The sequence below is a fragment of the Typopeltis vanoorti genome, chromosome 20 (genome assembly GCF_054136105.1).
Source record: "Typopeltis vanoorti isolate ZY-2024b chromosome 20, IOZ_Tvanoo_1.0, whole genome shotgun sequence".
In the NCBI taxonomy this organism is placed as follows: Eukaryota; Metazoa; Arthropoda; class Arachnida; order Uropygi; family Thelyphonidae; genus Typopeltis; species Typopeltis vanoorti.
The window spans coordinates 1371532-1398382 of record NC_143568.1 but is presented as its reverse complement, the minus strand read 5'-3'; the positions used below and the strand labels follow the sequence as shown (position 1 = coordinate 1398382).

Genomic DNA, 26851 nt, shown 5'->3' with positions numbered 1-26851 from the left:
GAAAAAACTTTAATAGTTAATAATTCATATTGTGAATCTTTTAACTACCAAACATTTTTGAAATTAATGTTTATGCTTTTTTCAAATAATGTTCTCCAAAAATGTAGGCAATAGCTCTCTAGCCTGCAGTTTTTAAATAATCATAATTTTTTTAGTACTGTTTCGTTTCATAAATAAAATCATTATCAATAGCATCTGTTTGAAATTATTTCTGTATGGTTTTTATACTTTATCAGTGGGCGCCTGATTCGTTATTTTGTCGCTTTACACCGTTTTCACCTTTCGTATTTTGTGTTTTGGGTGGTGTGGATTAGGTGTCGTGTGTTGAATATAACCCAAATTTCTTATTGTATGGTAACATAGAGCATGTGTGAATCTTGTCCTCATTATTTTACAATATGCCAGACACACGTGTTTATTTGAAATGAAAAGAGTAATATTGTTTCGTAATGGAACCGATGTAGATGGCAAGGTGAGTGTATTATCTATTACTTATAGCTATCAAATACGATGGCTTGTTATGTTTATTAATGTAGGTTGCAGAAAGTGGTAATTATAGTAATATATGATCATTTCCAAAATATTTTGTGCATGTTACACGAAAAGGGATGCCATCATTCAAATATGGAAATGAGGAAGTCTCGAAAGGAGATCAGTGATTCACTTTGTCATTTTAGTCTTGTCTGAATGAGCACACAGTGCATTTTATAGGGAGAATAATAGATATCATTGAATAATAGCTCTTGTGTTTTTTTTTTAATTTTATTTTTAAATTTACGCTGATTCAATTTATTGCTGTATTTCCATTGATTCGTATATAATATGATTATTCCCAAACCTGAACCAACCAATGAATGGTTAAAACAAAATTGATAAGAAAAAGCATTTTGCTTGACATTAAAATGCAGATGCTGAGGTGATTAGAAAAAGCTGAATTTCAAGTTGATATTGGAGCTGCTTTAAATTTGTTTTCTTCTATTATACAAACAGTTTTAAAAAACAAGGAGACAAAATTAAGTGTTCAGCGATCCAGAAGCAATATTTTACAGGAAATTGAGAAACGTCTTTCCATTTGGATCGATGATGAAACCAAATGCAACATGCCATTAAGTCAGGCAGTAATCATGGAAAAGGCCAGCAATATTTTTAATCATATTCAAAAATAAAGAGAGGATACGAGCGAAAACTTTGCAGTTAGCAGAGGTTGTTCGATATATTTAAAAAAAGAAGCAGTCTCTGCAACATTGAATTACCGGAGAAGTGGCAAGTGCAGATATGAAGCTGCTTCAGCCTTTCCATCAACTTTAAGAGCCATAATTGAAAGAGGAAATTATTCTCTCCAACTAGTTTTTAATGTTGATGAAATGGGACTTTTCTGGAAGAAAATGCCAAAGTACACATTTATATTTAAATACTTAAATTTACTTAAAATTAAAGTAAAACTTTTTTATTCTTGATTGCATGTTCCCCTATTCCTATTTATTATGTGTTAAAATGACCCTGTTTATTGCTGTTTAGTTTAGCACTTTGTCTTCTAGGAATGCATCTTGAGCGTTAATCAAGGTATTACTTTATATACAGAGACAAGTTATGTTACACTTCAATGGCCTGACCTCTAGTGAAAAAATAAAAAATAAATTAAATAAAAATAAGTACATCAAAGTTATTCTATTTATAATGTTATAAATCAAATAGCTTTGATATAGACGATTGAGACTTGCAGAGTTCTGAAAGTGTCATACAGGATATCAGTAGATGGAATTTATGAAAATATTATACAAATATAAAATAAGTGGAAAAAGAAGAATTGAAAGAAGAGATGGCATGAGGCTGGAACAGGCCACCTGGCCTAAAATCCATGTTAGGAAGAAGAAGAATTTTTATTTTATGGATGGTGGAGAAAGGATGACAGGGCATCATTGGAAGTTGAGAATGAATGCCATCAAGAAGGATGTGAGAGCTAGATTTTTCTCTCGTAGTGTTGTGTGATTGGAACGGATTGCATGTTGTATGTGCATATAATGTGAAAGAATTCAAGAAAAATGATGGCTGGTGCAGGTAGTATGTGGCCTCCTTCAAGGAAACCATACTTCCTGGAGGTCTCTAATAATAATAATTATATTGGAGCACTTCTAATATAGAGATCAAAATTTACAACAAATCATGTTTTTTTTTTTTTAAAAAAGGAGTTGCAATTACAGTTGCCACCTTTAAATAGCCTACATACACAAATGAATCAATTGATATTTTGAACATCACGTCTCTCTGGTGTAAAACATGAAACTAGGTAACTCTGGATTTGTAATTCAGTTATACAAGGTACTCAGTTAATTGAATTTGAATAATACATGGTTCACTCACTCACACTCTCTCTCTCTCTCTCTCTCTGTGTGTGTGTGTGTGTAAAAGGTTAGAAAAATTAGCAAGTTAGAGTCAAAATTGGCAAGAAAAAGATCCAGAGGTAAGGCATGATATTGGTGGGGAATGGAGAAAGCTTGCTATTGAAAATAATAAATTTTAGCATTGTAATATATATCATTAATGAACTAAATGGATCCATTTATTTCATGCTATTCATGATGAAACTTGCAAGTAAAAAGTAACCAAACTGAGAGATCAGTAACTGTAGAGAGGAGAGAGAAGAAGAGAATTTCATCACCTGTTGTGAGACCACCCTATTTACTGGAGGCGTGTAGTGGTTTGAAAAAATTCCATTTGGTTATAAAATTAGGGTCTCTGAGTAAAAAGTAACTAAAATTCATGAAAAAATTAATCTTAGCCCGCTCATGCACTAACATACTATAGGTTTAATTAAAATGAAATATATATTGATCTTTTATTGACCACGATTTATAAACATCTAATGCCAACAAGTTTTGGCAATGGAGCTGTTCGTCTTCAGGGCTTATAACAGTAAGAGAAAACTCAAAGTGGCTAGTGCAGAGAAAATGGAGTAAACTATCGTATAAATGAAAAATTAAAACAACACGTAACACAACATGCTTCATGCGTGTAATGTTAGTGAACTGTTGTGAGAGCATGCTCTGTAGTTTTGAGCGAAATTAAATTCTGGTAGACTGAGTGAGATCTTATTAATGTTTTCCGTATGTCAGCTATTATCATTCCCTGGTTTCTGTTAGCATTTTCTCCAGAACAGAGGACTACTATGGCTTCCTTGAAATTTCTACAATGGAAGTCTTCTTCTAGGTAAGGCATGGAGCTGCTATCCCAATCAATGGTATGGTTTGTAATTGCGAAATGATGGGGCTAGACCTGAGTTGTCTGTTCTGTTGTTATTGACATGTCCTATATGTTCTTTTTTTCGGATTTCGAGGCTTCTCAACGTCTGTCCTATTTAATTTAGACCACAAGCGCATGGGATTCGTGGCTCTATTTTTTGAGCATATGTATTATGCTGAGCTTCTGGGAAATATGGTGAGTTGATTTGAAATTTAGGTAACATCCAGTGTATGTTGGTTTGCAGTAGACTGTTAGGTTGTATATATGTCCATCTGCTAGTTTCTTGATTAGGGTATCCAAAAATGGTAGTTGATCATCTTTTTCCAGTTCCAAAGTGAAATATATCTTTCTGATGGAAAGAATTAATTTTTGTTAAAAAGTCCAAAAGAGCTGTTTTTGTGTCCCTCCAAATTATGAAGACATCGTCTACATACCTCCACCACACTAAAGGTTTTGGGTCTAATTTTGAGAGGATGTCTGTTTCTAGCTTTTCCATGAACAATCTGCACAGGGCAGTGAAAGGGGACTGCCCATAGTTAAGCCATTTAGTTGCTCATATATCATTTCATTCCATTTAAAATAATTAGATTTAAGGCAATGATGAGGGAAGATATTGTATAGGATACTGATAACTTCTACTGGGATGTTGATAAATAAAGATACCACGTCCAAGCTAGCGAGAATGTCTGTCTTTAAGATCAAGATGTTTTTCAATTTTTCAATAAAGCGCTTTGAATTCTTAATGTAAGTGTCCAATTTTTTGATATGTTCTTTTAAATGGCTGGAGAGGTGTTTGGATAATAAATATGTGGGAGCATTTCTTTTGTCAACGATCAGGCATAGTGGAATGTTATGCATTCTGTTTTAATTTTTAATTTATACAATTGTGTTACTCCATTTTCTCTGTACTAGCCACTTTGAGTTTTTTCTTACTGTTATAAGCCCTGAAGAAGCCGAACAGCCCCGTTGGTGAAACATGTTGGCATTGGATGTTTATAAATGATGGTCAATTAAAGATCAATATATATTTCATTTTAATTATATGTTTGAATGACCAAATATAAATCTCAACTATACTATAGGTTTACAACTGGGATCGCTTAAGGGTTAAAGACCAAATAATTAGGAGGAGACATCCACAATGCTTTTCAGGAATCCGAGGAATCAAGTGGTGCTTCTGACTTAATGTCCAACCTTCACGTGGACATTAAGTTAGAAGTGTGCCACGTTAGAAGGTATCTACTGTGTACTGAACGAATGATGATGGGCTGGCAATTTGAAACTTAGCCGACCAAATTGTCTCTCCATTGGCTTAAACAACAAATGCAAAAACAATAAGATGAGATTTCATGCCACATGTGGCATCACATGGTTAAACAAGGTCACCACTGTGTTTGTCAAGGAACCAGGATGAACAAGAGAAACGTTAGCCTATTGGAACAACTTCCAACTCAACACCTAGAAGAAGAATAAACCCAACATCAGAAAAACTGAAGATAGAAACCATCAGTATAAGGAATATTAATGGAAAGAAAATCTAAAGATTTCCTTTTCATTAATTTGGTAGAAGAATTAGAAAAGTTTCCTTTCCATTAATGTAGAAGAATTAGAAAAGTACCCTGTGGATGTAATTGGCAATACTGCGACAAAGACAAAAACAGTTCAGATCTTACTAAATAAGTATTTCATGTTATATTGAGGCAATAATGAACAAGGAAAGGCGAGAGTAGTGATAGCATTCAATACCAATCATGAAGATAAAATGCTTGACTGGAGGGCAGTTTCAAATAGAGTTATATGGACAAACTTCAAAATGGGGAAATGGACAATGAAACTTATTTGTGCCTATGGTCCCACAGAAGATTCTGTAGAGGAAGAAGCAGAGGAATTTTTCAAGTCATTAGAACAGGCAGCTAACAAAGAAAATGTAAAAAGTGGTCCTTGTTGGAGATCTGAACAGTAGAATAGGAAATGAACCTGACCAGGAAAAAGGACCATTTTGGTAAAATTTGGAGAAGCAGGCAAAGCTAATAATAATGGTATTTGATCGACTTCTGCTCAGGATATAGACTAGTCATTAGTAACACCATCTTCTAACATGAACATGTGCACAAGTTCACATGGAGAGAAGACACAAGAAATAAACGCTTCATTGGCTACGTCATTGTTAATAGCAATATCTTCATGCTGGTTCAGGTACAAGAGTGTACAGAGAGTTTGAAATTAGAAGTGACCATTACTTAGTGCTAAGCAGGATAAAAATGAATATAGTGGTGAAAAGAATAGTATGTAAGAAAGTTTTAAAAAAAATTAAAGTTGAGTGAGCTTTTTACAGGTAAACTGTACTAGACTCAACTATACAAACATTATTGAATTAAAAAATGAAACAGATTAAAAACAATAACCAAATCTTGGAGTGTTGGGCAAACTCTGATGAAGACATTGATTGATTCACCTAGGGAGGCATGTGGTGAAATGGTCCTCAAGGATAGAAAAACAAGAACACTATGGTGGACACAAGAACTTAAAGAGGCAATCCCAGAAATGAAGAAGCATACAAAAACTTTCTAGCAAATAAGTTGGCAGATGTCTTAAAAGAATAGAGAGAAAAATATAAGAGAGCTAAGCTATGTGTAAAAGTAGCTAAAAAGGAATGTGAAGACTTTGGTAAAAATATAGAAAATAAATATCATGAAGGTGGCAAAATGTTCTGGAGACTATTGAATCAGTGCAGAAATAAAGAGTACTGTAAAAGCAATTAACGTAGATAAAGGTGACATGAAAACTGAAAATAAGGATATCCTAGATATCTGGAATAATTATTTTGAAAGACTGTTAAACGAAACAAGCAGTGACAGAACCATACTGAAAACTTTTCACTGCAAAGAAGCATACATATCAATGAGGTAGAAAAAGCCATCAAAAACTTAAATGTGGAGAGGCTGCCTGAGTGAATGATATTCAACCAGAAATGCTTAAGTATGGAGGTCTAAAAGTTTTGCAGTGGGTACACTGCATAATTCAGAGAGCCTGGTCAAAAGGTCAAATTCTCATAATTTCCATCTCTAAAAAAAGGGAATGTGAGAATTATAAGAGGAATTTGTCTACTAAGTGTTCCAGGTAAGATTTATGCAAGCATAGTTGAAAAGAGGTTGAGAAAGAGTATGAAAGAGAAACTAGGAAAAGAAAAAGCTGGATTCAGGCCAGAGGTTGTCAAGATCAGATTTTCACTTTATGACAAATAGTTTTGAAATCATGGGAATATGATTTCTATATGGGATAAATGGAACATTATGCAAAGCAATACATGGCCTACATGTAAGTTGTCAATCAGCCGTTAGAATCAATGGAAATATAGGAAGATGGTTTGATGTAAAGTGGCAATGGCAAGTTAAATCTAGAAATGCATGATAGAATAAGATGGCTGGTATGTTGGATAGCCGGTTGAATGAATTTATTTGGAATAAGAGAAATTAGTCAAAATACCAAACTATAGTATACAAGACAATCTTTTCTTTAAACTAGTTTTAAGTTATGGATCTGAGAGTTTGGTCAGAAATAAATCACTTGATCAAAGACTAGAGACCACAAATATATGAGGGTTCTGAGAAAACTTACGGGAGTGAATTGATGGTATCAGTGGCAGAATCATATTAAAAATGAAGACGTTAGGATGGAACTTGACATTGTTAGCATTCAAGAAAGTGTGAGCAACGCTACTCCAAGGTGGTATGATCACTTAAAAAGAATGGGAGGGGAAAGATTAATAAAATAGGTGTTTAATGCCAAAAGGCCAGGTACCAAGCCTCCTGGACCACTTACAACAACTATAATGAATAAACTTAAAAAGCTCCATGCTGGCTCGATCGTCGCCTGGAATAACAAGGATCGCGTTGCTTGTTTGGATGGAGGGCAAGCTTCGAAAAATAAGTTACAGTCCCCTAAACAACACTCTCTCAAGATATGTTTCTCAAGATAAATTCAAAGCCAAGGTCATCGGCAAAATAGCCAAAGACAAAGCAATTGATGTCTTGGCCCCTCTAGGAAACCCATGTGCCTGACAGTCGTCAATAGACTAAAGATCCCAGGCCTAATTCTCGTGTCTTATAACTGCCATCCCAAGCATGGCCTGGCTACCTATATCCAGCCTGGCCTCGAGGACATAATCCAAAGTTTACCTGATGCAGAATACTCCATAGGTATTAAAGTTCAAAAGGCATCATCTACAATGTCTACAAACCCCCATCGCAATCCTGGCCTGATCAGATGGACCTGCCACCACCTCACCCTGTTATCTATGTTGGTGACTTCAACTCTCATCACACCATGTGGGGTTATTCCTCTAACAACCAGGATGGTAATAATCTAGTTAACTGGATGGATATGCATAGCCTGTATTTGATTTATGATGCCAAGCAGGAAGGCACTCTCCACTCAGCCAGATGGAACAGAACCTACACCCCAGATCTGTGCATAGTCTCTAAAGACTCTGAAGCCCACCCTTTGCCAACAACCAGAACCACCCTCAACAGATTCCCTAATAGTCAGCATTGTCCTACACTAATAGAGACAGGCTCATCCATCCCAGTCATCAGCGGAACACCAATTGCTAGATGGAACCTTCGCAGGTCGGACTGGAATGCATTTCAGAAACAAATTGAGCAGACCATTAGAGCAATTCCACCCGTCCCTAATTGCTATTCAAGATTTGTCAAACTAATCAAAACTGCAGCCAAAGCCTCCATTCCTAGAGGCTACAGAAAACAATACATCCCATACTGGAGTAGAGAAACTGAGGAACTTTTAGCCAAATATGAAGAGACTGGAGACCCAACTGTTGCTAAGGAGCTCATAGCAACGCTGGATAAAAACAGAAAGGAAAGACGGATCTCAACCATCCATGAGCTCGATTTTGCCATATCTAGCCGGAAAAGCTGGTCACTTCTGAGAAAATTAGGTGGGGCAGAACCAACAACACACAAAACAACAGAGATAACTCCTGATCAAATGGCTAATCATTTATTGAAAACTTCCAAGATATGTCTCCCAGCTCTATCAGGAAAATTACTGTGCAATCTTCCATCAGACAAATCCTGATGACTCGCCCTGAGCTTCCTGAATTTGTACACCCAGTATCTCTGGAAGAGGTACAGGTAGCCTTAAAACTCACCAAGAATGGCAAGGCTGCAGGAGTGGATGGTATCCTCCCTGAGTTTCTAAAACATCTCAGTCAACAAGGCCAAATATGGCTGGCTTCCCTTTTCTCAAAAATTATAATGGCTGGAAAATTACCATATCTGTGGCGGGAAGCCAAAATAATTGCTGTGCCCAAACCAGGTAAAGATCCAAATGATGTCAGAAATCTATGACCTATCTCCTTGCTTTGCTTCACCTTTAAGCTCCTTAAAAGAATTCACTTATCGAAAGAGCAATCCCGACAAGCTGGCTTCAGGCCGGGGAGAAGTTGCTGTGACCAGGTCCTGGCCTGACAACAAAGATTGAAGCAGGCTTCCAGAAGAAGCTTAAATCCAGAGCCACTTTCATTGACCTAACATCAGCGTATGACACAGTCTGGATCAGGGGCTCCTCCTAAAGCTAGGAAATATTATAAGGTACAAAAAAAACTTTCCAGCTTTTTGAATCCAGGTAAAGATCCAAATGATGTCAGAAATCTATGACCTATCTCCTTGCTTTGCTTCACCTTTTAAAAGAATTTCACTTATCGAAAGAGCAATCCCGACAAGCTGGCTTCAGGCCGGGAAGAAGTTGCTGTGACCAGGTCCTGGCCTGACAACAGAGATTGAAGCAGGCTTCCAGAAGAAACTTAAATCCAGAGCCACTTTCATTGACCTAACATCAGCATATGACAGTCTGGATCCAGGGGCTCCTCCTAAAGCTAGGAAATATTATAAGGTGCAAAAAAAACTTTCCAGCTTTTTGAATCCATTCTCTCCAACAAAAAGATCTGGGTCCATATTGGCGGAAAAAAGAGCAGGCCCAGATTTCTTCACAGCGGTCTCCCACAGGGCTCTGTGTTATCACTTTTACTCTTTAACATCTACGTGTATGACTTACCACATACCAGCTCAGGGTTGTATATATATGCTGATGACCTAGTGATCCTACATCAATCTACTTCCTTTGCCAACCTGGAATCAACCTTGAACACAGACCTGAACTTCCTGGAAGAATACTTCAAGCAGTGGTACTTGAAGCCAAATCCAACAAAAACTGTCCACAGTATTTCACCTGAACAATGCAGAGGCAAATCGACACCTCAACCTTTTTTTTGGAAAAATGGTAGAACATGAGCCTCACCCGAAATACCTTGGAGTGAGCCTGGACAGAAGCCTAACCTATAAAAGGCACATCACCAACCTGTCCAACAAAATTAAAACGAGAAACAATATCATTTCAAGGCTTGCTGGAAACAACCTGGGGTTGTGGTGCAGAAGTCCTGAGGTCATCTGCACTAGCCCTAGCATCATCTGCAGCAGAATATTGTGTCCCTGTCTGGGAAAGAAGTGCACACGCTAACATTACAGACACCCAGCTAAACTCTACCATGCGGACAATTAGTGGGATAGTAAGAAGCACCCCTCTCTCCTGGCTGCCTGTCCTATCTAACATTGCTCCACCAAACATATGGAGAAGACAAGCCTCGATTAAAGAATTTAATAAAGCAATGAACAACCCACTCCTGCTCCTGCACCAGACTCTTGTAAAAATGCCTAGTCTTCACCTAAAATCTAGAAAGCCTTTCTGGTCCATGGACAAACTCTCTTCAGCTGCCCTGCCATCAACACCTGACATGTGGAGAGAATACTGGTCCAACAATCTCCCAACAAATGGCTTTCTGGTAGAAGATCCCTGTGCTCTGCAGTCTGGTTTAGCTCTTTTTAGGAAGATTTAGTCATCAATCAACAGGATCAGAACTAACCAGGGCAGATGTGACTACCTACTACATAAATGGAGACTGTTAGACCACCCTTATTGTGATTCCGTGGCTCAGACGATTACTCATATTGTGAACGACTGCCCAAGGCGCCAATTTCATGGTGGTGTCCTACAGGACATCCACAAGGTGATGAATGAGGCCCTGGATTGGCTTTCCAGACTGGACATTGACCTGTCTGGAAAGCCAATAGCTGTTTTGACTTCCTTTTGCCATAAGAATAAATAAATGCCAAAATAGTAGAAAGAGATGCAGAGGAAGACTAAATAAAGTCTAGGTGGATTGATTCAATCAACAGTGCCTTAGAATCACAAAATGTTAGATATAACAATATTGGATTTCTAACATGTAATGGACAATTTGGAGGGAAATTCAAAGTGATGATGATGCGGTTTACAATCTTTTGTGAATGGGAGTGATATGAAGAAAAAAAAAAAAGAAAACCTGAAGGTTTTTCATGAAAAATTGCTCCTAACTGAAAATTTTAATCATAAATTGTGTGGTGTAGTATTGAATGAAGCTGTTTTTTCCTTTTTGTGGTTTGGTTAGCTCAGTTTTTATCTCATTCTTAAGGGGCCCAATAGAGAGTAATATATTAAAAGTAAACACTGTATGTGCTTTGTTTATATTTAATCTTTAAGGGTTTTCTATTTTAACAGTTAATTAAGAGTTTTACATCTAATTGTCTTATTTTTTTTTTTTTATCATTTTTAGGTTGTGCTATTAACCCATTCCCTTGAAGAACTGCTTTCAGCTGCCACTTCAAAATTTGGTTTTAAAGCAAAAAAACTTTTCACAGTACAAGGAGGTGAAATAGAGGATATCAAATTAATCAGGTAGTATATAACATTATGTACACACATACACATGAATAACATTGCTTTAGCAGCTGCTTTAAAATTTGGTTTCAAAACAAAATTTTTCACTCTACAGAGAGAAGAAACATATCAGATAATATTATACATGCTTTCATGTATGCATATTTACAATCCTACCACTAACACTTCCATTCATGGATCACTCAATTTTCATGCACTATGTTGAAATAAGTTTTATGGGTTCTTGTTTGGCTCTGATTATGCTTACCACCAATCTGTGTTAATGAGTCAGATATTTTGGATTGTTCTTCAAATGTGATCATCAGTCCATTTACCATTAATGCTTCAGTCTTGCTATCACTCAACATTCCAAAGGTGTTCCTGTTGAGTTAGGAGGGAACTCATATCAGATTTTTTCACATGATTTTTCTCAAACACTGTTGCAGTATCATCTTCAGAAAGATGCATTTGTTTTCTTGAAAGCAGCATGCGTTGTCTTGTAGCAATAGACAGTGGGCTGCTATATTGTATAACGATAAAGGAAAAATAGCTCTGAACCATTATTCATATGAGTTCATCATCCCAGCTTTGCATTTGGAATGCTCAATTTGCACATAAGTTATCCCACCCTCCAGGTATTTACCACATTCACACTTGCCACTGATCAGAAAAGACTATTCACAATGTTCTTTACACTGTTTCATTTTTGATTGATTGCCATGATTGATTGTTTGGCTTATATGCAACTGCCCTTCCTTAGAAGAAGTCGTTGTAATGTAACATAAATTACTGATATTGTGTGAATTATATATGTATATACAGAAATATAAATATGGATGTAAAGATCAGAATATGTACATATAGATGTAAAAATATAAATGTAAATATGAATATTGATACAAAAATATAAATATAAATGTTAATCAGTACTTGGAAGTTATATGTAATATATGCATTGTATGCAATGGAGCATGTAGGAAATAAATTACCTCCTGGTAGGGTTACTATTGGGAGGAAAACAAAACAAAAAAAAGAAACAGGATATTTCACGCCCTTCATAAACTTTCAAAGCATATTTTACACAAAAGCATCTCTATAAATATATGCAATTGGAGATACCAGTAATGCAGATAGAAAGCAAATCCCTGGGTAACTGGTAAAAGAAATGCTGCAGGATGAACTGCTGTTTCTCACAGCATATATTCAAAATGACCTCCGCTGTTGGTCATGTAGTAGTCTCACTACTCACGGCCTCATATGCACAAAAGTTCCTTACCTTGTGTCTGATGGTGCATGCATGTTGAGCACATTCCTATGGTTCATCAATATTTTGCACTTGGGTAGAGAATGCTAATGATGTCAAATGAAATCATTAGCATGCTCTAATGAAATCATTAGATCACACCAAACCCACAGTATTGGTTAAATGAGCAATCCATATTTCAGAAACTTTTGATCAAGATACCTTTGAGCCTCAAAAAAAGTAGTGGAGTTCCATCATGAATGAACCATGTGTTTATTCTTAACAAGGGAACATCATCAAGCACATCATGGACGGTTTTTTACTAGGTTTTGCAAAAAATCATGATATATGTTATATGTACATATAACACAACAACCTTATTAATCTCTCTCCAGAGATACTCGTCCATATGTTGATGGAAAATTGCAGATGATTTTTTGATTGGTCCACATACAATTGTTGTGATAATTGAAAAACACCATCTTGAGTGAAATTACCATCTCTGAAAAGCACAAGTGAAATCATTGATCCTGCATATGCTGTTGCAGAAAGTACTGACAAAATGTTAATTAACAATGATTGATGGTCTGGTAAAAGTGCTCAATCTGATGAAAATATACAGGTAAAGCTAGTTTTCACGTAGGACCTGCCATAAAATGCTTGGGAGACACCTCTCTCATTACAGTCCTCAGTTTCTGGTACTTTCACAGTTCTTCATATCCCCCTTGTTCATTTCATGATGCTGGAGCCATGCCATGTTCACAAAGGCAATAGTGAAGAGATAAGTTTTAAAAGAGGTAAACCGTGAGTAGACATAACTATACATAAAAATATAACGGAAAAACTCACGTAGAAAAATTATTTAATGGTATAATTTTCGCCCGTGTGTCACAGGCATCTTCAGTACAATTAGGCACAAAAATTAAACATTAACTGACAATTCCAAAAAGCGCCACCTAAGTAGCTGGTGTAAGATAACTAAAAAGGTCAATAACTTTCCTAAAAAAAAAAAAAAATAAAAAATAAAAATAAAAAATTAATACAATAAAAAGTTAGGAAAGATTAGCTGATTTGTAAAGTACTATCTCCCATAAAGGGGATAGACGTAAGCCGTCGGATCTGTTTAAGTTAGGAGAATGAAGTAGAGTTTCACATGCTTCTTTATAAAGGCGTTCCATGAGAAACTGACTTTTGTGAAGAACTCTTGTCTTTTTCCAATGAACTCTGTGTCTAGTGAAGATGGCATGTTCTGCAAGTCCAGACTTTTCAGGTTTAAAGTATTCAATATAAGATTGGTGTTCTTCTAGCCGAATGGAGGCAGATCTTCCCGTTTGTCCGAAATAACATAATCCACAAGAGCACGGAATCTGGTAGACACCTGGATGATTGAGATGTGGAAGCTTGTCCTTTGGAGAAGCGAGAAAGGTGGAGATTTTTCGCTTCTCCAAAGGACAAGCTTCCACATCTCAATCATCCAGGTGTCTACCAGATTCCGTGCTCTTGTGGATTATGTTATTTCGGACAAACGAGAAGATCTGCCTCCATTCGGCTAGAAGAACACCAATCTTATATTGAATACTTTAAACCTGAAAAGTCTGGACTTGCAGAACATGCCATCTTCACTAGACACAGAGTTCATTGGAAAAAGACAAGAGTTCTTCACAAAAGTCAGTTTCTCATGGAACGCCTTTATAAAGAAGCATGTGAAACTCTACTTCATTCTCCTAACTTAAACAGATCCGACGGCTTACGTCTATCCCCTTTATGGGAGATAGTACTTTACAAATCAGCTAATCTTTCCTAACTTTTTATTGTATTAATTTTTTTTTTTTTTATTTATTTTTTTTTTTTCAGGAAAGTTATTGACCTTTTTAGTTATCTTACACCAGCTACTTAGGTGGCGCTTTTTGGAATTGTCAGTTAATGTTTAATTTTTGTGCCTAATTGTACTGAAGATGCCTGTGACACACGGGCGAAAATTATACCATTAAATAATTTTTCTACGTGAGTTTTTCCGTTATATTTTTATGTATAATAGTGAAGAGGGTAAATGCTCATAAGCATGGAATTCAACCAGAGAAAGCCTCTTGTTAAAGTCAACGTGCATTTTTGCTGCTACATACACAATAAAATGCATATTAGTCATTCCAGTAATGTAAACTTGCCCTCTGTTGCAAAATACCAATGTATGACTTCAGAAACAAATAGCAACTGCCAGTTGATTGGGGCAAATCTGTTAAACTGATTGCAACCCTCAGCATGTCTTCTTTTATGTGATTCTGGTTTTTTGCAAGTATGTATCATAAATCTGTTGATGAATCAATCAACACATATATTGTTGGTTTGTGTGTGTGTGTTGCAACTGAAAGGGCTGTATCTTGTAATTCCACACCTCTGACATAAATTTCAAAGACACGTTCTGCAAAATACTTTTGAAATTTATGGCAGAGGTGTGGAATTATCCTGTATACCAGAGGCGAGTATTCAGGGAGTGCTAGGTGTGTGATGTTCATCCACCGAATAGCAATATCACTGATATTTTGTTTTTGCCTTTATTCCTGTTAAAGACTCCCCTGTTTCCAGACTTTGCGTGATTCCTAAAAGTAAACGCAACTTGTAAACATTGCACCACATTTCGCGTTAATAGCCTGGGTGTGTGTTCTTAATACATACACCTTTGAGCCCTTTGAAAAGATGTACAGATGGCACAGCAGGTCAAATTCTTAGCATTCTAGTAATTTTAAACTGCTCAAAAGGTGAGGCAGGGTGAGCTCTGAGACAATAGCACCTAGAGGCTGTGATTGGTTATTGAGTCAACCAATCCAATTGAATGTAGTCATTTGTCATGAGTTGCTGTTTTTGTTTTCTGAGTTTCATCTGCTTTGCGTGCTTGAAGTGTGAATTGACATTGTAGGCAAGTTTTTTTACATAATATAGAAACTTTTTTAATATATAATTTTCGATAATTTTATAACTCTTTTGCCCATATTTACAATCGGAAACAGTATTGTAGTTGAAGGAGGTAAGCCTTGTCCTCCTCATCCAAATTTTACCTTTGAGTAATTTAAATATATCAACCAAATATAGCATTCTCCTTCATTATTGATTTATAATATATCTTAAAACAAACACATTGTCATCCCCCCCACTCTGTGCAGATTTGGTTACAATTAATTGATAAATTAAAGTATTCAGAGTTATCCTACAATTAATTGTATTAGGCCAATTAAGATGAGCACTGATGTATTAACACTCTTCAAACTTTCATACATCAATAAAAATACAATCATACAGTCAAACTGACTTGAATTTTGCAGTGCAGGTTTTATAAGCCCCAACCTCAGAGCATCAATCAGTTGGTGCTATATGTAGACAATGGTTAAGGAAGAAAGAACTTTTTTGAAAGACTGGAGATTGTAGTTAAGAAATAGATCATGGTCTGGTAGAAAGCCAGGGAATGACAGATACCAGTTCAGTGGGGCAGCATCCATACACCTTTGGAAAAGATGTGGTTGGAACAGACCATCTGGAGTGAGTCATTGAGTGAGAGAAATTGTTGACCAGTATTCTAAGATAAATGGATTCAATATTTGTAATGGATTAAAGTTACTAATAGTGAAAAGTAACACCATGAATAGAAATGGATGCAAAATTTTTTGTTAGTTGAAGAAGCTAAATGAGAGTAATGTGTGTTAGGAAAGTCAGTGTCATTTCCAGAAAAGTGATCTGATCCTCTCTGGTTATTTGTGTATTATCAAAGTGAGGGGCAGTGAATTGAGGTCCTCTTTTTTTGTGGTAAAAAAAAACAGGGGGGGGGAAGACTGTTTTGGTATTGAAGACAACGAGGTTATTCTTGCCTCATTGAAGAATGGTATGGAAGATCAGTGTTTAAGGCATTGATTGTAGATGATCTTGAAACTTGGATGTTTGTGCACTACAAAATTTGTTAGTCAGTAGGAGGAATGATGCTCTTGCTCATCAGCAATACTCTCTCATACGGTTACTGTTCAGTGAGAGCAGGTCACTTAGAAGAAAGAGGATATATGAAGGAAAGGAGTCCTGGGCCTCTTGCATTGGTAGAGCAGTATGAAGAGATCAAGGCAGCCACCATAAGGCATAGTGATTGATTGCCCAGAGAGAAAACTGGCTAATATGATGACAGAAAGTAATGGTTGATCAGGTCTCATTGAAAGATTTTTTTCAGCTGCTCAGAAATATTATTATTTTTTATTATTATTATTGTTCCGGGAAACTCCAAGGAGTCGACAGACTCATCGAGGGAGGCCCTAACATCATGTCAAGAACAACTATTCAACATTCACACAGTATCTATCATACCTTGCCTTGAACTCATTCACGGTCGTAGCACCCACAACAGACTCTGGAAGCTTATTCCACTCATTTACCACTCTCCAAGTAAAGAACCTAGCTCTAACACCCTTGTCAACCACGCTCTTGCCCAGCTTCCATTCATGGCCCCTAGTCCTCCCACCACCAGTCATATTTTCAAAAACATCTTCTGGATCAATCTTATAGAAACCCTTCACTAATTTGAATGTCTCAATCATATCACCCCTCCTTTGCCTCTCGTCCAATTTCTGCAACCCACAAATCTTCAACCTATTCTCATAAGGTTCATTCCACAGACCTGCTATCATCTTGGTCACTCGTCTCTGGACACTCTCCACTTCCTCCCCATCACGAAGAAACCCTGGTGCCCATAGCTGGGCACAGAAGTCCAGATGGGGTCTTATCAAGGCTCGATACAGAGGAACAACAACTTGTTCGTCTCTGCATGTTAAAGTATTTTTCAGAAGCCAAGTGATTTGGTGAGCTGTTTTAGTTACTTTTGCAATGTGCCCCCTAAACTTCAACTCCCTATCCACCAACACTCCCAAATCCCTGGCCTCTTCAATCTCCTGTAGTATGATTCCACCAATGCGATATACTGCTGCTATTCTTTTCACCCCAAAGTGCATAACCTTACACTTTGCCACATTAAATTGACATCCATTTTTCCTAGCCCAGTCCTCCAAACTATCCAAATCATCCTGTAAAATTTTGACATCTTGTGCACTCACAATTGCTCTACCCAACTTTGCATCATCAGCAAACAAGTGAACACTTCCTCTCAGATCCTTTCCAATATCATTGATGAATAAATTGAAAAGCAGTGGTCCAAGAACAGAGCCCTGTGGCACTCCACTAGTCACAAGACGTCTTTTAGACTAAACTCCTGAATAAACCACTCTTTGATATCTCTCCTTCAACCACCCTCTTATCCATCTCACCAACCCTATATCTATACCCATCTGATCCAGTTTACTGATTAGGGTTCCATGTGGTATCCTATTAAAGGCCTTGGCAAGGTCCAGTAGTATCACTGTAAACCCATTACCCCTATCCAGTTCAGCCGTCACTGTGTTATAAAACGTGAGCAAGTTACTGAGGCATGATCTACCCTTCACAAAACCATGTTGTCCCCCATACAATATCCCATTTTCATCTATCCAATCCTGTATTCTTTTCTTGACTAATTTCTCTAAGACCTTGACAATGATTCCTGATATGCTAATCGGTCGGTAATTTACAACAGCAGTCTTGGAACCACCTTTATGCAGTGGAACTATTTTCTCCTCTTTCCACACGCTCGGGACTAACCCAGACCCGAGACTCAAATTAAACAATATGGTCAAGGGTACTGACAATTCTTTAGCTGCTTCTCGTACAACACGAGCTGGTATACCATCCAATCCCACAGATGTGTTGACATTGAGGTTATGCAATAGACTACTCACCTCCACTTCATTAACCACAATTCCCGTATAATCTACTGGTTTATTCGTTTCTGCAATGTCACCACCTGGATGATATACTTTTGCAAAGTGCTCACTCAGTAACTCAACTATCTCAACTGATTCAGTTACCTCCCTACCATCGGCATTCTTTAAAATCATTCTGCCATGTACATTTTTCCTTTTACTTGCTACATATCTAAAAAACTGTTTAGGATTCTCTTTAGCCTGCATGGCCAATGTTCTTTCGTAATCCTTTTTTGCTTTTCTTACCACACTCGTCACCCTTCTGGCCTGCGCTTTATACCGTTCATGTGCCTTCCGGTCACCCTTCTCCTTAAATTCCCTCCATACTTGTTTCTTTTTTTGCAACTCAAGCTTAATGGTGTTATTCATCCATTTAACCCGTACTTGATTTATTATTCGGACTCTAGGTATACAGTCAGCCATTGCTTCATGCAAGCACTTCTTAACTACCTCCCATGCACTATCAACTTCTAGTCCTTGCAGTTGTACATGCCATGGCACTGAACCAATCAAACTCCTAAGCATGTCATACTTTCCAGCCCGATAATTCCACATGAACCCTGTCTTAATTGAAAATTCTACACCTTTAGCCACCTCCCAAGTTAAGACCCTATGATCACTCTCACCGATTGGTGGCAATGTGGTCATATTTGTTACAGCCAAATCCTCAGATGTAATTACTAGGTCAAGCACTCTCTGACCCCTAGTATTTTCCATTACATGCTGTCGCAGATAGTTATCCCTTAATAACCGCATAAAATCCAGTTCCTTCCTCCCGTGTGCCCTCTTCTCACTCCAATCAATGCAACCATAGTTGAAATCTCCCATAATAATCACCCTCCTTCCACCCATTTCTTCTATTTGCTTGTGCATACTGTCACCACCATCTTTTCCATCACCTGGTCTATAGCAGCACCCAATTGTATATTTAGTTCTGCTAGCCACAATCTCACACCAAATGGCCTCTTTTCTCTATCCTGCAATTCAACTTCTATTCTCCTTGGCTGGAGCTCATCAGCTATCATCAACAATACTCCTCCCCCCATTTTATTCTCTCTGTCATTCCTGAACACACTATACCCATCACATTCAATCCCACTAGTTATATCATCTACAGTCAGCCATGTTTCACTAATACCTATAACCTGTGGTCTGGAAGTGCCAACCATGGCCAAAAACTCTTCCTTCTTGTTCCTAATATTCCTAGTATTAGTGTACATGAATTTAAGACCCCCATTAGCCCCAACCCTACCTTGATGCCTTATATTAACTATCCCACTCAGATTTGTTGTCCTTATTTACTCTGGCATATTATATTCATTCTTACATTCAACTGCCTCCATAAGGACTGTATCTCTACTCCCCCCCCTAACAAATCTAGTTTCCCTGAATTTGCACATCCACTACATTCAGCAACACTTTCTCAAGTCTTCTTACACCGTAACCATTCAAATGCAAGCCATCCATCTTATATAGATCCTTTCGCCCATCAAACTCACTCCACACATCCACAAATTCCACACCACTCGTCATACATAACTCACGCATAAAGTCATTCGCAATTATAGCCCTCCTTTTAAACATTTCACTGTCATACCGTGGCAAAAGACTAATCATTCTAACTCCCTCACTCTTTTCTTTTGCTACCTCAAACAATTCATTCAGGTCTTCTATCATTTCCATTTTATCTCCTTTCAAATCATTCGTACCTGCCACAACAATCATTTCTTTCACCCTTTCCTTTTGCTCTTTAATAGACGCAGTTACGTCCTTTATGGTCGCACCAGGTTGGTACAATTTTGTCAAATCCTCTACTAACACACCTCGTACTAACGAGTCTCCATACAGCACTCTATCCTTCATTTTGTTCATGTTCACATTCATATGTCTATTTTTCCTGTCATACCTTTTATTATTGGTTGGTTCATTCAGTCTACTTTTGTTCATGCACTCTAGCTGCTGTTTTGCTCTTTCTATTGCACTATTCAACAACGCAATCTCACTCAATGCATCTATCTCATCTTTTTTGTTCTCTGAGAAACCATTTATACTATGATTCACACTTTCTACATTCACACTCTCACAATTTTCATGTACAACCTTGCCGTTTCTTGTCATATCCCTATTTCCTTCATTCTGAAGGTTGACAAAAATATCACACTCACGATCCGAAATACACTTCAATTCCTCATTCTCCCTACATTTTCTACACACATTCAATCCTTTATTATCATCTAACCACACTCCGACTGCACTCCGCAAAGCGTACATTTCACAGCTAGTACACTGACTCATTTCTTTTATGCTACCGTTCTTTGATAACGATGCCGAACCTTCATTACTGGCCGCCATTTTCCTTCGCACAGGTGCCATCCTTATTTGCAATGTGTTTTGTCAAATTATACGTTATAACACACCAAAAATAGACGCACTAAAATACGCAAGGCAAACAAAACAAAACTACACAATATTAAGTAATTTGTATCGATAACTGAAAATGATACTTATCTTATCTGGAGCTTGCATGAACACTACACATTACGAATTCATCTAGCGGCGACTTCCCGACATAGATTTTGTTATAAAACACTTTAGTACACTAACCACGCTAATAAAGCTCCAATAATATACCAAAATTACACACTTAAGTCCATTAAATTGAATCCAAAACACCAATAAATCAACAAAAAACACAAATCTCTCAGGAGCTCTCCGATAGCACGTCCGTTCTATCATGTGTACAGAGGTTGGAGATGCAGGCTAAGAGATCTCCCATGGATCTAGAGTGATCATCATCATCAAATTCCTGCCATGTACACTAAAGGGATGTACAGGATATGATAATACTACATGAAGAATTTATATCATTACTAACTTCCTATCTACAATTTTCCTCTACATCAGTGTTACTTATCAAGACTCCAACATTATCAGATCTTATATTTCTATCGTCTAAGGCACATTGTATGGTATCAATCCACCTATATCTTGGTCTTCCTATGGGTCGTTTTCCTGCCAACCTGGCAGAGAACACTTGTTTTGCTAATCTTTCCTCGCCCATTCTGTTTAAGCGACCATACCACCTGAGATTAGCTCTGCTAACGCATTCCTGAATGCTGACAATGGTAAGTTCTGTCCTAACATCCTCGTTTTTAATATGATATTGCCATTCATGCCATCTGTTCGTGCCCCTAATCTTTCTCAGGCCTCTCATGTCTGCAGTCTCTAGTCTTTGGTCAAGTGTTTTACTTCTGACCCAGCTCTCAGATCCATAAGTTAAAATTGGTTTGAACACTATCTTGTATACAGCTCATTAGTGTTCTGTCTAATTTCTCTCTTATTCCATATGAATTTATTCAATTGACTTCCTACCATACCAGCTTTGTTGATTCTGTTGTCTATTTCCATATTTAATTTACCATCTTCACTAAAAATCGTGCCTCAGTAGTTGAAATATTTTATTCCACTGGTTCTTCATTCATAATGCAGTTAACATTTTCAATGCTTCTTAATATTTTCATTGTCTTTGTCTTGTTATCGCTGACCTTCATACCATATCTATCACAACAACTACTCAATTTAGTCAGGGAATCTTGCAGACTTGTAGCGGATTTATTTAGAAGTATAACATCATCCACAAAAAGTAAAGAACTGACATTAACATCTCCAGTTTTCATATCAGGTTTAATTCCACTTTCTGTCATAATGTGATCCATATAGATAATGAATAACAAAGGGGATAATGTACATCCTTGTCTCACACCAGATTTAACATTAAACCATCTTCCTGTACTTCCTTCAATTCTAACTGCTGACTTACAACTCAAATAAAGACTAAGTATTGCTTCATATCATGCCACATTAACACCATATAACTGTAGCGTACTGAATAGCTTCTCTCTTCTCACCTTATCATAGGCCTTTTCCATATCTACAAAACTTAAATACAGATCTTTGTTATATTCCCATGATTTCTCAACAATTTGTTGCAAAGTGAAGATTTGATCCTGACAGCCTCTATTTGGCCTGAATCCAGCTTGTTTTTCACCAAGCTTTTCTTCTACATTTCTTCTCAACCATTTCTCAGATTTACATATATCTTACCAGGAACACTCAGTAATGAAATATCTCTGTAATGCTCATATTCAGTTTTATTTCCCTTTTTATATATGGGTACTATGAGAGCTCTACTCCAATCATCGGGAATTCGTCCCTCTGTCCAGGTTTTCTGAACTATGCAGTGCAGCCACTGTAAGACTCTTATACCACCACACTTCAGCATTTCTGGTCGAATATCATCTACTCCAGCAGCTTTTCCACATTTCAAGCCTTTGATGCCTTTTTCTACTTCAAGTATGGATGTGTATTCCTGACTCTATGCCTGTTGAGTGTTTTTTACCACTGTACTATCACTGCTTGTTTCATTTAGCAATTTTTCGAAGTAATCACTCCATACTTCAAGGATATCTTTTTCTCCAGTTTTCATGTCATCTTTATCATCTCTAATTCTGTTTAGAACACTTTTTTCTCCATTTCTGACTTTTTCAACAATCTCCAGAATATCTTGCCACCTTGATATTTATTTTTTATGATCATCATCAAATTCCTGCCATTTACCCTCAAGTGGTGTACAAGATATGACAGTACTACATGAAAAAATTACATCATTACTAACTTCCTATCTACAATTTTCCTCCAAATCAGTCTGTTACTTGTCAATACTCTAACATTATCAGATCTTATATTTCTATCGTCTAAAGCATTTTGTACTGTATCAATCCACCTATATCTTGGTCTTCGTCTGGGTCGTTTTGCTGCCAACCTGGCAGAGAACACTTGTTTTGCTAATCTTTCCTCACCCATTCTGTTTAAGTGACCATACCACCTGAGATTAGCTCTGCTAACGCATTCCTGGATGCCGACAATGTCAAGTTCTTTCCTAATATCCTCATTTTTAATATGATATTGCCATTGATGCCATCTGTTCATGCCTATAATCTTTCTCAGGACTCTCATATCTGTGGTCTCTAGTCTTTGGTCAAGTGTTTTACTTCTGACCCAGCTCTCAGATCTATAAGTTAAAACCGGCTTGAACACTGTCGTGTACACAGCTAATTTAGTGTTCCGACTGATTTCTCTCTTATTCCATATGAATTTATTCAATTGACTTCCCACCATACCAGCTTTGCTGATTCTGTTGTCTATTTCTATATTTAATTTACCATCTTCAGTAAAAATCGTGCCTAAATAGCTGAAATGTTTTACTTGTTCCATAGGTTCTCCATTCACAACACAGTTGACATTTTCAATGATTCTGCCTATTTTCATTGTCTTTGTCTTTTTATTGCTGACCTTCATACCATATCTATTACAACAGCTATTCAATTTAGTCAGAGAATCTTGCAGACTTGTAGCAGATTTATTTAGAAGTATAACATCATCCGCATAAAGCAAAGAGCTGACATTAACATCTCCAATTTTGATATCATGTTTAATACCACTTTCCTTCATAATGTGATCCATATAGATAATGAATAACAGAGGAGATAATGTACATCCTTGTCTCACACCACATTTAACATTAAACCATCTTCCTGTACTTCCTTCAGTTCTAACTGCTGATTTAAAACTCAAATAAAGACAAAGTATTGCTTGATATAATGCCCCATTGACACCATATAACTGCAGGGTATTGAATAGCTTCTCTCTTGGTACCTTGTCATATGCCTTTTCCAAATCAACAAAACTTAAATACATATCTTTGTTATATTCCCACTGCTTTCTCGACTATTTGTCGTAAAGTGAAGATCTGATCCTGACAGCCTCTATTTGGCCTGAATCCAGCTTGTTCTTCGCCAAGCTTTTCTTCCACAATTCTTCTCAACCATTTCTCAAGTATACTTGCATAGATCTTGGCAGGAACACTCAGTAGGGAAATACCTCTGTAATTCTCACATTCAGTTTTATTTCCCTTTTTATATATGGGTACTATGAGAGCTCTAATCCAATCATCGGGAATTCGTCCCTCTGTCCAGGCTTTCTGAACTATGCAGTGCAGCCACTGTAAGACTCTTATACCACCATACTTCAGCATTTCTTGTCGACATTACTTTTCCACATTTCAAGCCTTTGATGGCTTTTTCTACTTCTAGTATGGATATGTATTCCTGACTGCATGCCTGGTCAGTGTTTTTTACCACTGTGCTGTCATCACTGCTTGTTTCATTTAGCAGTTTTTCAAAGTAATTACTCCATACTTCAAGGATATCTTTTTCTCCCGTTTTCATGTCACCTTTATCATCTCTAATTCCTTTTACAGCACTCTTTCCTCCATTCTTAAGCTTCTTCAACAACCTCCAGAATATTTTGCCACCTTCTTGATATTTATTTTCTATATTCTTGCCAAAGTCCTCCCATGACTTTTGTTTAGCTAGTTTTACATAGTGTTTAGCATTCTTTCATTTGTCTCTATATTCTCTAAGAGCACAAGCTGACTTATTTGACACGAACTTTTGGTATGCTTTCTTCTTTTCTTTCACTGCCTCTTTAACTTCCTGTGTCCACCAGGGAGTTCTGATTTTTTTATCCTTACAGATAACCTCACCATCTCTGGCAGAATCAATCAGTGTTTTCTTCAGAGTTTGCCACTGATTCTCCAAGGTTTGATTCCTGTTCTCAAACTCTTTCATTTTTTTTCAATAATCTTTGTGTATTTTAGCCTACAGTTCACATCTGAGAGCTGCTCAACTTTTATTCGCTTTAAAACTTTCTTACATGTTATTCTTTTCAATATGAAATTCAATTTTATCCTGCTCAAGACTAAATAGTGATCACTTTCAATTTCAAATCCTCTGTACACTCTGGTGTCCTGCACCAGGGAGAAAACATCACTATCAACAATAACATAGTCAATGAGACTTTTCTTATTCCCAGCCTCTTCTCTCCATGTGAATTTGTGCACATTTTTATGTTGGAACATTGTATTAGTAATAACCTGTCCATGTCCTGAGCAGAAATCCAACAGATATTTGCCATTTTTCTTAGCTTTGCTGTTTTCTTCAAATTTTCCCAAAATATTTTTGTATGTCTGACAATCATTTCCTACTCTGCTATTTAGATCCCCAACAAGGACCAACTTTTCCTTTTTCATTGTGTCAGTTGCTTTTTCTAAAGCCTCAAAAAAATTCCTCCACTTCTACCTTAGTAGAACCTTCTGTGGGACCATAGGCACAAATAAGTCTCATTGTCCAGTTCCCCATTCTCATATTTGCCCACATTACTCTACTTGAGACTGACTACCATTCAAGAAGATTAGCCTCGTATTTTGTGTTGAATACTATGGCTACTCCTTCTTTTCCTTGATTGTCATTGCCTGAATATAAAATTTTGTATTTATTGCTCAGAAAGATCTCACCAGTTTTGGTCTTTTTTGTTTCAGTCACCCCTATTATGTCGATCTGGTACCTATCTAATTCCTCAGATAGCTCAATTTCTTTGCCATTCAGGCTTCTTACGTTGATAGTACCGAACTTTAACTCTGGTGATGTTGAGTTGGGGTTTATTTTCAGATTTGTTTCAGTAGCTGACTTTTCGCTGTTCGCCCTGGTTCCCTGACGAAAACAACAGGGGGTCTTGTTTAACCGGGCGACGCCCCAGCCGGCATGGAATTTTGTCATGTTGTACCATCATTCTATATTTTGGTTTATCCAATAAGAATACAATTTGGTAGGCTAAATCCCAAATTGCCAGCCCATCCTCGTCCGTTCAGTATCCAAGTAGATACCCAACAGGGTGCACCACGAGAAGGTGAGGATTGGACATTAGGTCAGAAGCCCTGGTCGGTTCTCCGCATTCCTTTAAAGGCTATGTGGAGGTCTCCTCTTAGTTATACAGCTTTGACCCTTAAGCACCCCTTTTAAAGCTTTTTATTTTAGCCCCTAATTTTTATCAGAACCCTCATATCATTGGTCTCTAATCTTTCATCAAGTGCTTTATTTCTAACTCCATTCTCAGATCCTTAACTTAAAACTGGTTTCAACACTGTCTTGTAAACTGCTATTATGGTGTTTTGACTAATTTCTCTCTTATTCCATATAAATTTATTCAGCCGGCTACTCACCAGCTTTATGTTGAACCCATACACGTGAGGTTGGTTAATCAACCTGTGTATGAGCACATGCACAAACTGTGTATGTACTGTGTATATACACAGTACTCATATACTGCACATTAGTACTATGTATGAGTAGAGTGGGTTGGGAAAAGAGAAACTTGTTTACAATTAATTTAAAAGCCTGTATATTGTATTCCTTGGAAAACATATCAGGGAAAGACTGTTCTACAATACAGCATTAGAGGGATGAAGGAGAAGGAAAAGAAACTTGTTCTGTGGGTTTCAAGGTGTGTTGTGAAGGGATGGTGTGCAGCAGCTACATGTGTTCCAACCAGCTTAGTACAGAGTGGAGGAATTATTGATGTTATTTCAGATGAGCATTTCCCATGGAAATATTTGTAGAGTATACATACTTGCAGAAACCATACATCTGTGCAAAAGTGGGGGGAGAGAGTTGGTAAGAGATTGGTCATTAATAAGTCTAATTGCTCTCCTCTGTATTGAGTCAAGCATTTTGAGAGTGCTTTTAGGGGTCCACCTCATATCTGAGAGCAGTATTCAATAGCTGGGCAGATTTGTGATTTATATAAGGTTAACTCTGTTCAGAGGTGAAGTAACTTCTTGAGCAAAAGAGAAATCTTAGTTTATTAGAAACTGAGG

At 37.2% G+C, this 26851-nt stretch overlaps 1 protein-coding gene across 3 annotated transcripts in view; it reads left to right on the top strand.

Moving 5' to 3' along the window:
- Positions 1 to 227: 227 nt before the first annotated feature.
- Positions 228 to 26851, top strand: part of LOC150095189 (BTB/POZ domain-containing protein KCTD9) — a 156892-nt gene continuing 130268 nt past the window's right edge. For all 3 annotated transcript variants that reach the window (XM_090409700.1, XM_090409699.1, XM_090409698.1), the window contains exons 1-2: positions 228 to 472; positions 10910 to 11031. In XM_090409700.1, coding sequence (XP_090265826.1) covers positions 425 to 472; positions 10910 to 11031 — 170 coding nt within the window. In that variant the 5' untranslated portion in view covers positions 228 to 424. The remainder of the gene's footprint in view (positions 473 to 10909; positions 11032 to 26851) is intronic.